A 12290-nucleotide genomic window follows, 5' to 3' on the forward strand; every position below is an offset into this window, starting at 1 on the left:
TCTAAATATTTATGGGTTTATATTTATATGTAGCATGAGTTTTTTTCTGTGTTTATGTCACAATTCAGAGGGCTGGAGCATGTCTTTTGTGAAGACAGGCTAAGAGAGTTTGGGCTGTTCAGCCTGGAGAAGAGGAAGCTCTAGGGAGACCTTATAGCAGCCTTTCAGAACCTGAAGGGACTACAGGAAAGCTGGAGAGGGACATTATACAAGTGCATGTAGTGATAGGAGAAGGGGTAATGATTTTAAACTGGAAAAAGGTAAATTTAGGTTAGACAGTAAGAAGAAGTTCTTTAGTGTGAGGGTGGTGAGACACTGGCACAAGTTTTCCAGGGAAGTTGTGGCTACCCCCTCCCTGGCAGTGTTCAAGGCCAGGCTGGATGGGGCTTTGGGCAACCTGGTCTGGTGGGAGGTGTCCCTGCCCATGGCAGGGGGTTGGAACTGGGTGATCTTTAACCATTCTGTGAATTTTAGGATCTTTCTAATTCTAGTTTCAGAGAAGTTTGTAGTTTCTTTTTGAAGCCCTCTGTAGCTTTTACTTTAGTTTTATGTTGTATTAGCAAGTGTAAATCAGCAACAAACTTAGCAGAAACTGGCGTTCAACTAATAAACTTTTAGAGAGAGCACAGCCAGAACACCAGAATGGACAGAGTGCTTGGCAGAATAACTCTGCCTCAAAATCCCTGAATCATAAGTCACTTAATCACCCACCCTGACAGTACTGAAATTTTTCAGAGTGTTGGCCAGATGGCTTCATCTGATAGAGGGAAACTGATTGCAGATGGTTCCAGGAAAGAACTATTATGTTGCTTGGATAAGAATGATATTAATACATTTCTCACTCATGACTAGCCATCTTGCCGAGAAAGAGGAGCTTAGGAAGTCTGAATCCATTTTGTCTTGCTCAAAAGCTCCCTCCTTGTTGAAGAAATAATAATTTGGAACTAACAGCCTTGGAGGCTTAAGCAGGGAAAGATGGAAAGTTCTAGACAAATTTTGGCACATTCTGCCCTCTCAGAGAATAGCTTTAATGCAGCACGAGCCATAAGTAGAACTCTTCCCTGATACTGAAAATGATAATAAAATTATAACATTTATGTTCTTTTCTATTTTCTTACCTAATGAATGTTGCATGAATATGAGGTGACTAGGAGGTGGTAGTGCTGAAAGACAGATGTTTGCCAATGATTTTCGTGAAATCTCACAGCACTGGCAATGCAATGCAAAGAATTTTCAACAACATTACCTAGTTCAAACCAGAACAACAGGGATGCTTCTGTGGAAATTATTTGGGGTTTCTTTGGTGGCTGTCTAGAGCAGTGATCTCCAAGGTGCTGTGTAAGTACCCCAGGACATATAAACAACAGTCCATTGGGGTGCAGGAAGAAAATAGTTTTATATAATTAATACATTAAAATATCTTTTTAAAACATTTATTCTTTATATCATCCTTCAAAATGTTTTGGGATTGAGTATATTTCATAATGTTCATAATATATTAGTACACCAGTGCTTGCATATAACTTACAGATAGATCTGTTTTGAGGTACGCGACCAGAAAAGTTTGAAGACCACTATCCTACACTGTATAGTTAAACCATATTGTTAGGGCACTGTGGGGACCTCACACTGTTGTTCTTATTACAGCCATTCTTTGAATACACAGATCATTTCTTTTTTTCAGTTCTATTGATGTTTCACATCTTTTTAGGAGCTCTAAGATGATGATATTTTATTTAAAGGGACTAATGTGCAACAAGAAAATGTTAGAGATTTTGTACTAAACAAAGCTCTGTGTTCTTTAAGTACAAGACAGAAAACTTTGGGTGAAAGTTCACATCTTTTTTTTTATTATGTTAGGTCAAAAAGCACTTGAGATATATAAATTGTAACTTGTCCAGTTTATTTTTTTCATTTTTGTGAGATGATCATGAAGTGAAGGTTTATGATCTTAGATGCTGCATAACCTGTTGACAACTAATGGCTGTTTAGAGTTTTTCTGAATTCTGACATATTTCATATGGGGTATATAAATTTTTTGCCTTTAAAGGTTTCCATGCTGTGAAATATTTATCTACCTACACAATTACTTAGACCTACCTAGGCTGTTGCTCTTCACCTTTTTCAAATCAATAGTATCCACCACAGTGCTGTGTTCTGTCCCTGTAACCAAATGGTAAAGCCAGAGTATTTTCAATGGAAGGTAGACATGAAATGTGCTGCATCCTTTTCAGGCTATTTATTTGTTGAAGCAGGAGAGGAATGAGAGAGCAGCAGTGAGTTCCTGACAGTGATTACAGAGTATTTTGAAGTTCTAAACTGAAAATAAATAACAATTTAGTTATCCTTCAGTGATTGAAATTATGCATAATCCTTGCATTTATTTTTCAGATCTCTCTAGGCATTAATGCAATTAATGATTTAAATAATCTTGGATCAATTACACTTCCTTCATCATTGCTGAGAAATTTATCGCCTGAAGAATCAGAACTGGCTTCTAGAATTATATTCAACTTCTTTAAAAAGACTACTGTGTTTCAGGTATCTTTTCAGTTATCTGTTCTTAAGGATTTTAAACTCAAGCCTAGAGCAAAATAAAATATGACTTTTTTTTCCTCAAAATGCATTTCAAAACTTCCTGATATAGAAATTAATTGTTTTTGTCTAGTGCTCACCCCACATAATGGAGCTTGTGGGTACTGTACTCTACCATTGTTTCCTTTAAGATTTAAAAATCTGATTCTTTTTTTTTTCCAGGATCTGTCTTTGAAAAATGCATCTTTAATCAGCAATGTTATATCATCAAGTGTTGCTAACCTCACAATTAGGAACTTAAAAGAAAATATTACTGTCATTTTACAGAATATCAAACCTAATCAGGTATGATTTATGATTTACACTGTGGCAGACAAAGTACAATTTATTGCCTCTGTTGGAGTTGTTGTAGAAGAAATACTGTACTAAGAATACAGACCATTGTGTTCTACTTTATTAGTGTGGACATTTCATCTCCATCTGGACTTTCGAATAACTCATCTTTGCTTATTTGTCACCAATATAAATTTTTTGTTCTCAAATGGTTTCAAGAAATCTTGCTCTATCACTTACTCATCCAGGTTTTATCTTTCCTTCTGTTTTTATCTACCCTTCTGTTTTATTCTAAGAATGAAAGCTCTTAAAAGTCTTACAGTGGGGTTGCTACAGAGATGTTGCAATCATTAGATTTGCAGGTGCTGCATGGCCAGATAGCAATGTAAGTCGTTTTAGAGGCAATGTTGTGTGTTAAACTGGAATGCAGAATAGTGTCATCTGAAACTCTAAGGGCTAATATATAGCATCTCTTTCCTAAATGAGCATCAAGGATAAAAATCTTTTATCCCATATCTTAAAAGAATTTTAAATACTAGAACATTATATACTGAAAATGTGGGGATCCCACTAATGTCCCTGAAACTTTTTTCAAGTGCTGGCTTAATGTAATTTTTACTTGTATTGGTATAACTCTGGGTTTTGAAATAAAACTGTAGAATTGTTAGTATTCATAGCAGTCTAGTGTATTACTAATACTGGTTTGAGGATTTTCATGTGTGTCTGTGAAATATAAATGAATATGTTTCACATCATGGTAATTTAGAGACATAAAATATTGTTAAATATAAAAGAGCGTTTCATTTCTTATATGGTCATGTTCTTGATGCTTAAAAAATCAGGAAGGATGAAAAATCCCAACACTTTGTATAGTGTGATAAAGCATTGAAAGCATTCATAATGTTCATCCATGAGCAGAACCCTAGCATAAGAATGAGAGCTGAGCTGGCTCCTTTGTGGTGATTTAAAATTTGTTCAGCATATTTTCACTTGTATATTGCAATATTATTCTGTTCTATGTACCCAACTTCATTCTGAGTGCATATACAACAGGTGTATTTGTTGTGTGTAGTATTTGTTCTTGCCTGTATTTTGTAGCTAATTCATAAATCACTTGATCATAAGACTTTTTTTTTTTTTTTTTAATCTCCTGAACAGGATAATTCAACAGTTAGATGTGTTTTTTGGGACTTCAAGAAAAATGGTAAGTACTTGATATTACTCAAGACATCATGCTTTTTTATCTGTGTTAACTCATGTTAATGCAAACAAAGGCTTTTACGAGTAACAGAGCTGGTTTTTTTCCACAGGTGGACATGGAGGCTGGTCACATGAAGGTTGCATAGTTAAAGAAAGTAGAGTAAATGAAACAGTCTGTTCATGCAACCACCTTACAAGCTTCGCAGTTTTGACGGTAATTATTTTTAAAATTCTGCAGTCTTACCCTGAATCAAGAACACATTTAAACGTGTGTTATCTGAAGCAAATGAGTATTCAGCAAGCACACACCACCTATGAAATACTACTCATGTTCTGTTCACTTTGCTGTTAGTACATATAGCCATGCTGTTACTCATGTGCTTAAGCTGCTTGTTGAATAGGGTCCATGAGTTCCACTGGAGTAGAGAAATTCCTTAAGTGCTTTTTAAATTGCAGTTTTAGCAGTTAGGCAGTTATTTATATTGTAAGAAATATAAAATAGAATAAATTTAATTTAAAACAAGTTTTTAATCAAATGGTATTTCACAATTAAAATCAAGAATATTGTAGAATATCTCAAGTTGAAAGGAATCCATAAGGATCATCGAGTTCAAATACCTGCTGCTTGCAGGACTAAATTGGCTTTTCTGTTTTTCAGTTAAACTTTTATAAGATCCATGATAAAATTAACTGTTTCTTTCTTTTTTTTTTTTAATTGCAGAGGATTTTTAAATTTTTTTCCATTTAATAAGAATGTTTTCTGAAATTAACTTCTTTAATTGTTTTAGAACTTCTATGGAGTGACTCAATTGGATCCCAAAGAAGAATTGGCGCTGACTTTTATATCTTATATAGGCTGTGGCATCTCTGCAATTTTTCTGTCTATTACTCTTGTGACCTACATAGCCTTTGAGTAAGTACATGCTCAACTAAGTCTCATTATTCTTCCATTGTGGTTGTTTGAAATCTTCACTATAATGTCCTTTCCAACACTTAGGGATTCTGTCTTCATTAATAATGGACAGATTTGTGCAGTTTACCAGGAAGATTTTAATTCAGTCTTCAAGAATTTTAATCTTGCGGACAAGTGAATCAATCATGAGGCTTTATGAAGAAAGTAGTAAAGAAGTAGCACTCTTAAATATTTTATAATGTATTACCATCATGGAAGTGTCTAGGAATGTGCTGAAGTTACAACAAATAGAGAGCAGTGCAGAATGACAGCATTTTAAAAAGCTTTTTTTTTTTTTTTCCTTGCCAGAACACTGTCGTATGTGTGAGCTTTAAGTATGGAATCCATTTTAGAAATCCGCCTTGAAATTATTTAGCTCACTTAATCCTCTCATTATCCTGTCATCACAGACTTAACTTGTCTCTATCAAGGCCTTAAAAGTGCAGTCAAGAGCCAAATCAAGTTTAGCAATAAATAAAAATCACGTTTTTTGGAAGTATTGTAACAATCTAAGTCCACCATGCAATGGAAAAAATTATCATTTTACTAAATCCTAAGAATCCAAGTTACTATTTGTATTTATGTAGCTGTATTACAACAAGTTTTCTTCATACAGGTTGTTAATTTGAAAATCTGTTGTGTATTACACTCACCATGTATAAATGCAATATATGAAGAAATTACATAGAAATTACAAAACAGAAATAATTTTTTGTCTTGGTATTGGTGCACTAAGGACTGCAAGAGAAGAAGTAAGCCAGGGATCCATGAACAATTGATGTCATCTCACCAATTTGCTTTTCTTAGGAAAATCCGGAAAGACTACCCCTCCAAAATCCTTATACAGCTGTGTGCTGCATTACTTCTGCTCAACTTAGCGTTCCTCCTTGACGCATGGATTGCACTGTATCATCAGGAAGGCCCATGCATTGCAATTGCAGTCCTTCTTCACTATTTCCTCTTGGTTTCCTTCACCTGGATGGGCCTGGAAGCTTTCCACATGTACCTGGCCCTTGTGAAAGTCTTTAATACCTATGTACGGAAATACATTCTTAAATTCTGCATTGTTGGTTGGGGTATGTATTTTTTATACTGATTTTTAATCTGTTTTTTGGATGCTAAATAGATAAATCCTCTTAGCAAGTATTTCAGTGAATGTGACAGAATGCAGGAATTAAAATGAATAGTGATTAAATGTTATGACCTTGCACTGACCATTATCAGTAATCACTAAATTGTGATTAAAATCAGTAAATCAGTAATCACTTATCATTATTAGTAAACCTGACCCTACATATTCTACCTTTCTGAGGTAGGAAACTCAGAAACTGCAGAACTGAGACTTCTGCAATGCACATTGATAATGAATTTTCTTGTGCAAGTGCAATAGAATCAATTTTCAATGTGCAGCTCCATTTCCATTTACCAGGTGGATGGCATCAGTTGTGTTTTGAAAAGAACTTCAGTAAGTATACATATATACTTTCCACTTCTGGAGTAGCACTATTGCTAACAAAAAGCAGCAGAACAGATCTATCTGGATGAAAGCTGAAGGGATTATGGACTTGATTATCCTCTCTGGCCACTTGAGTAAACTTGAATGAAGGCCCTGCAAACAATCAAACCTTTTCCTTAAAACAGATATATGAAAGAAAATCAGATATCTTGTACGTTATATTTTAAATAGGTTTTATGAGTGATGTTATTTGTTACCTTACTTAGGAAGGTTGGGACCTGACTGTAGAGAAGAATTCTTGTTTCTTTGCAAGTTGATCTCCTGAGCAGTTTCAATGCTCCAGTTTTTAGATTTATTTAAATAGCTTGTAGCCAACAGCTATTCAACAGAATTCAACAGACAAATTTCAGAAGCAAGTTGTACATTTCACAGAAAAATATAATTTCAAGTTCTCCTAATACTGTCTTTCTCATTTTTTCTAATGTGTTTTCTCATCATCTTTTAGGGTTACCAGCTGTAGTTGTGTGCATTGTTTTGGCAGTATCATCAGATAACTATGGGCTTATAACTGCTGGGATGTTTTCAATGAACAGACCTGATGAATTGTGAGTTAAAGGGAGATGCTTTTTGTGGGGTGGTTGGGTGGGAGAGAAGTCCTATGATTTTTTTTTTCTGTAAAGTAAAGGTGTAGAAGGGAAGGAAGCAATGAGAGAGCTTTGAAATGGTATAGCTCTACAATAAGTCATGTTTGGTGGTTATTGCATATATGAAAGCTCTTACCCTTTAGCCAAAAAAAAGCCCAACAGCATTTACTAAAGAGGCAAAAATGGTTTGCATGTGCAGCAAGATACATCTTTATCTCATGCTTATTTTACTTAATTTCTGTTTCTGATAATGGTTGACAGACTGTTCTTGTGTTCTAGCTGCTGGATTAAAAGTGAAATTACCTTCTATACTGCTGCTGTGGGATACTTTTGCGTGATATTCCTGATCAATATCAGCATGTTCATTGTTGTGCTGATCCAGCTCTGTCGTATCAAAAGGAGAAAACAACTCGGTGCTCAAAGGAGAACCAGTATTCAAGACCTTCGGAGTGTTGCAGGACTCACCTTCTTGTTGGGAATTACTTGGGGACTTGCTTTCTTCGAAGTAAATGAGGTTTTTACTTACCTCTTTACCATTTTCAACACTTTGCAAGGTAGGTGTATCCTTCATGTGCTAGCCTGTGTATTATATAATGAGAAAAACACTTGGAAATGGCATTTTCTTGATTCAGCAATAAGGATGTAGATTTGGTATGTGCTTTAATATGTTAACTCAGTTGGCAATGATAGTGCTTTACTGCAGTCTTTTGTTACAGTTCTGTTACAGTAAGGTACAGGAAATCTATCTACTGTTTTTAGGTACGGTATAGTTAAAGCCATTAATATTTTTAAAAATTATAGCAAACCATTGCAAGTGACTGTATTTCTCTAGTCAACAGTTCAGTTCTAAATATTCAGGTACTGAAAGTGTTTACATCGTAATGCAATCAATGTAGTGAAAACTGTATCATCTCTCCATTTACACCTCAGGCTTAGGGACGAAGTGTGACATTTAACAAAGGGCCACAGAGCCAAGCAAGGCTGCAACATCTGAAGGTTAGGGGTCTGACTCCTAAGTGTGGCCTTCAGTATTTAAGAACATAAAAGAAGTAGCTACAAGGGCATGCAGCTTTGCAAAGACCAGGACGCTGTTACACATATCCAAAAGCAGAGTTACAGAGGCTACAAAAGCTTTCTTGTAGGAAACTTTATGCACTTTGTGGATTTGGTTGTATTTGTTACATTTGTGTGTGTTATTCCTCTCATCTACATAAGGGAAAAGTGGCTACTCTTCAGTATTCAGAGTTGTAAACTTTTTCATCAAACAAAAGTGTCATTAGTTTTGATTAGAAATTTGAAAAGCATGAAGGAAAACCAAAACATTGTTTATTAAGCAGTAAGAAAAGTCAGTTTTACAACACTCTTTAATATTACTGCTTTGCAGGGTTCTTCATTTTTATCTTCTATTGTGCAACAAAGGAGAATGTCCGTAAGCAGTGGAGAAGATATCTCTGTTGTGGGAGATTCAGGCTGGCAGAAAACTCTGGTAAATAGGCATTTTTTTTTTTTTAACTTTGAATGCTTAGTTCCTAGTATTTTGCAATGCTTTTTTTTTTTTTTTTTTTTTAAATCACGTTGCTGCAGTTACAGTTCTAATTTATTATCCAAGTTATAATAAACCTCCAAACTTATACTCAGTATAAGCTGGTGGTAGCTTCTGCAGTTCTTACATACTGACATGCTGTTGCATTAAGATATTAAATGCAGTCGGTCAGTTCCACTGCAGTATAAAGGCATGTCTTTGCAGAATAGTTTAGATCAGTTAGAAACTGTAAGGTTTTTTCCTGCTTCTGAGTTAGCTGGTAGTTCTACCAGTGACTTCCACCTAAAAAAATGTAAATCATAGTCTGAACAATAAAAACTATAAATTATTATTTTATCTTGATCTTGTAAAGTTGTATACTTTCTATACATTTTAACTTAATGGGATTGTAGTTATTAGGGGATTAATGGGACTGTAGTAATTTTTTCTGATCTGACCTGGTCTGCAGTTGTAAAACTACGATGGCTGGCTGCTTGTATTAAAACAGGGAGAAGAAACAAAAGGGAACTAGATTTAAAAATTTTAAAAATCAAGAATCATGAAATTCTTAGGAGAGTATCATTCTGTCTAGAATACTGTCAGGAGAGTTGGTAAAGCCTTGTTTTTATTTGCATATATTTTTATATATTCCTTATATAACTTGTACTATTTTCTGTAATCTGTCTGTTGTAGACTGGAGTAGAACAACTACTAATGGTTTAAAGAAGCAGACTGTAAGTCAAGGAGTATCTAGTTCTTCAAATTCCTTACAATCAAACAGTAACTCCACTAACTCTACTACACTACTAATGAGTAGTGATTATTCAGTGCACACAAATGGAAATGGTATGTATACTGCAAAATAGAATTTCTCAATCTATTTTTTTGCTTAAAACAAAAGTGCTGTGCTTTTAATGATAATGTGAAGTGCTTACAAAATATTATTCCTAAGTATAAGCCAGAACATTTCAGAATGTCCTAACAAATAATACTACACACCTGTTTTAAGGAACTATAGATACAGTTGTAAAAATACAGAGTTGTGTGCCTGTATTTTTCCCCAACTATTCAAGGGCTGAGGCTGGGAAGTCATGACATCAGCTAAATTGTTTAGTCATAAATTTACTGACTTGTAAGCAGTTAATGGTTGTGGCCTCACTATTTCCACTAAAATGCTATTCCAGATGCAGGGTTGAATGACTTGTCATGGTGAGTTTGGAGCATCTATACAGCCTGTGGCTTTGCTTGCCCACTGGACTGTGTAACTTAATCTTTTCATGGGCATGGCTACTAGTATTTTCTTTTTTTGTTGTTTTTTCTCTTACAAGTTTGTCTGTTTAAGAAACTACCATTAAGTATCACATGGCTGAACCTGCAGACTTCCTCACTTCAGGAAGGGAAACTACCTTTCCGAATTTGTTTAAAGAACAGCTTTATTTTCTTCTCAGCTTTTGCCCTAACATTAGGGGACAGCAGGGGAATAAACAACTATATATGCGCAAATACAATAGCAAGTACAATTGTTTTCTGTAATTTCAGTCTTTATCTGATTTGAATTGATTCACAAAGCTCTTCTGGTCATCTCCTCTGTTTACATTTGCTTCTGGTTTAGGGATTGATGGCATTTAAAATTAACAATTAAATATACGTCTCTATATTTATATATTTTATAAATAATTTATTTAAAATAAACAATTTATAAAAATAAACAATTTATAAATGTAAAAATATAAATTTATATAGATATGAAATTTATAAATATATAATTTTATATTTATATAAAGCCTAATATTTAAAATATTTGCATAGTTTGTTGGGTCATTGCTTCTGTTTTGTGGGTCCAGTTTGGCATTGGATTTGTAATTTGATAGCCATCACCACAAACCACTCCCTTAAACTTCCATCCTGAGATGTTTAAGTTAAATACATTACATTTTCCAACTGTTAGTAAGCATTATTAGCTAGAAACACATGTTCACATTGGGTTTAAAAAATGCTGGCTCACATTCTAAAGAAGTTTGCCAGTGAGACTTTGATGCAGCTGATATGCTGACACCTGCTTGAATCAGTAGGATAACTTCTGAAAAGTATACAGTCTGTCTGAAGTGAGGAATTTGTTTCTAGAGGAAGTGTTTGGGTAGATCAGTACCAAAACTGTGTGCTTGGTGGCCATGGCCCAAGCAGTATAAGGAGCCATACAGCCCACTCACTCCAGCAACAGAATTCTTTCCTTATAAATTACTCCTACTGATAATGACACATGATAATGACACCAGGATCCTGGCAGGTCTTTTAAACTTTACTGCTTAGCAAAGAAAAAAAATACAAAAGGACACATTTGCACAAATATGTACAGTAAAAAAATCCTAATTCTTATAAAAGCTATCTAGGATGCAGAGAGGTAGAAGATTCTATCCAGTGAACTGAGCATTTATGAAGCTTTTAACTAACAGACTGCAATCAGCAATTAAACGTGTGCATTGTAGATTCACTTCAATGTGTAAGATTCTCAGTCTAAATATGACTTAGAACCACGACAGGATGTAAGGCATACTCTGATTGTCCTCCAGAAATAAATACTGCGAGTTGAGTGCCTTTCAAAGGAAAAAAAAAGTTCCTTGGTTTCTCAAACACTTTCTTGTTTTGGATGCTTGACAAACCTCAGAAACCTTTTAACTTGTTAAAGCAAAACTAGGATGGAAAGTATTTTACATCATATCTGGTGATATTTATTCCAAGTCAAAGTCTACATCCTGAAAATAGTGAGCTTCAGTGTTTAAGAGATGAACACCTGTTGTGCATAAATCTATTTATATCTCTCAGATCTCTTAACTGATTTCACACAGGAAAATAAATATATTCAGAATTTGTACAGAAAATTCCACATTTTGAAATGTTTGCTGGGATAAAATGAGAGTGCATGAACTCCCTACAGTGAGTGAAAAAGCATGGGAGACTTGACTCTCAACCTTTTTAACAGAGGATGCACTTTTTTTGTTTCAACAGGCCATCTTTCCAGTGAAAAGAATGGTGTTTTTTTCACTGTACAGACTGGTGATGTATGTCTCCATGACATTTCAGGAAAATTTGTATTTGAAGAAAAGGATGACACAGGCAGCCAAATAAACCATATCTCACTCAGAAGGACTTCCAAGAGAGAAAGCCTAAATTCTAATGAGAAAATGTGATTCGCTTTTAAACAGCACGTTGTTATAAAGTGTGAAGTAGAGATTTACTTTACAGTTTTACATAATGTGAGCAGACCAAGAACTGATTTTATTTAATATATGGTACTGGAACTTGAAGGCAGCCATGCAATGGATGGACAAGGACAGTTATGGAGTTAAAAAAAAAAATCCTGCATCTCAAATTACAGCTGACACATTTCCATTTTGATTATTCATTAGTGTTGGTTTTGAGATTGTTTTTTAAATTGAAAGGAAAGTTTCACTCAGCCTTTTTTCATTACAACTAGGTTTAACTGGATAGAATGCATAGTAGTATAAATGTAGGAAGTTACTACTTGTGGGTACAAACGATGCTATCTTTATAAATGTTAGCTACACTGTCTTCAACTTTTTGTATGTTGTAGTAGCAAATTCTGTAGTGATGTACATAAGCAGAGAAATATCAACATATAAGCATCTT

General features: G+C 34.6%; 1 protein-coding gene across 4 annotated transcripts in view; it reads left to right on the forward strand.

The window, feature by feature from the left end:
- Window positions 1–11998, forward strand: part of ADGRG2 (adhesion G protein-coupled receptor G2) — a 57759-nt gene extending 45761 nt beyond the window's left edge. For all 4 annotated transcript variants that reach the window (XM_030469421.1, XM_030469424.1, XM_030469425.1 and 1 more), the window contains 11 exons: window positions 2392–2541; window positions 2758–2880; window positions 4027–4072; window positions 4179–4282; window positions 4857–4981; window positions 5828–6096; window positions 6982–7081; window positions 7400–7674; window positions 8505–8606; window positions 9336–9488; window positions 11649–11998. In XM_030469421.1, the coding sequence (XP_030325281.1) occupies window positions 2392–2541; window positions 2758–2880; window positions 4027–4072; window positions 4179–4282; window positions 4857–4981; window positions 5828–6096; window positions 6982–7081; window positions 7400–7674; window positions 8505–8606; window positions 9336–9488; window positions 11649–11830 (1629 nt within the window). In that variant the 3' untranslated portion in view covers window positions 11831–11998. The remainder of the gene's footprint in view (window positions 1–2391; window positions 2542–2757; window positions 2881–4026; window positions 4073–4178; window positions 4283–4856; window positions 4982–5827; window positions 6097–6981; window positions 7082–7399; window positions 7675–8504; window positions 8607–9335; window positions 9489–11648) is intronic.
- Window positions 11999–12290: the final 292 nt, after the last annotated feature.

The sequence above is a fragment of the Calypte anna genome, chromosome 1 (genome assembly GCF_003957555.1).
Source record: "Calypte anna isolate BGI_N300 chromosome 1, bCalAnn1_v1.p, whole genome shotgun sequence".
In the NCBI taxonomy this organism is placed as follows: domain Eukaryota; kingdom Metazoa; phylum Chordata; class Aves; order Apodiformes; family Trochilidae; genus Calypte; species Calypte anna.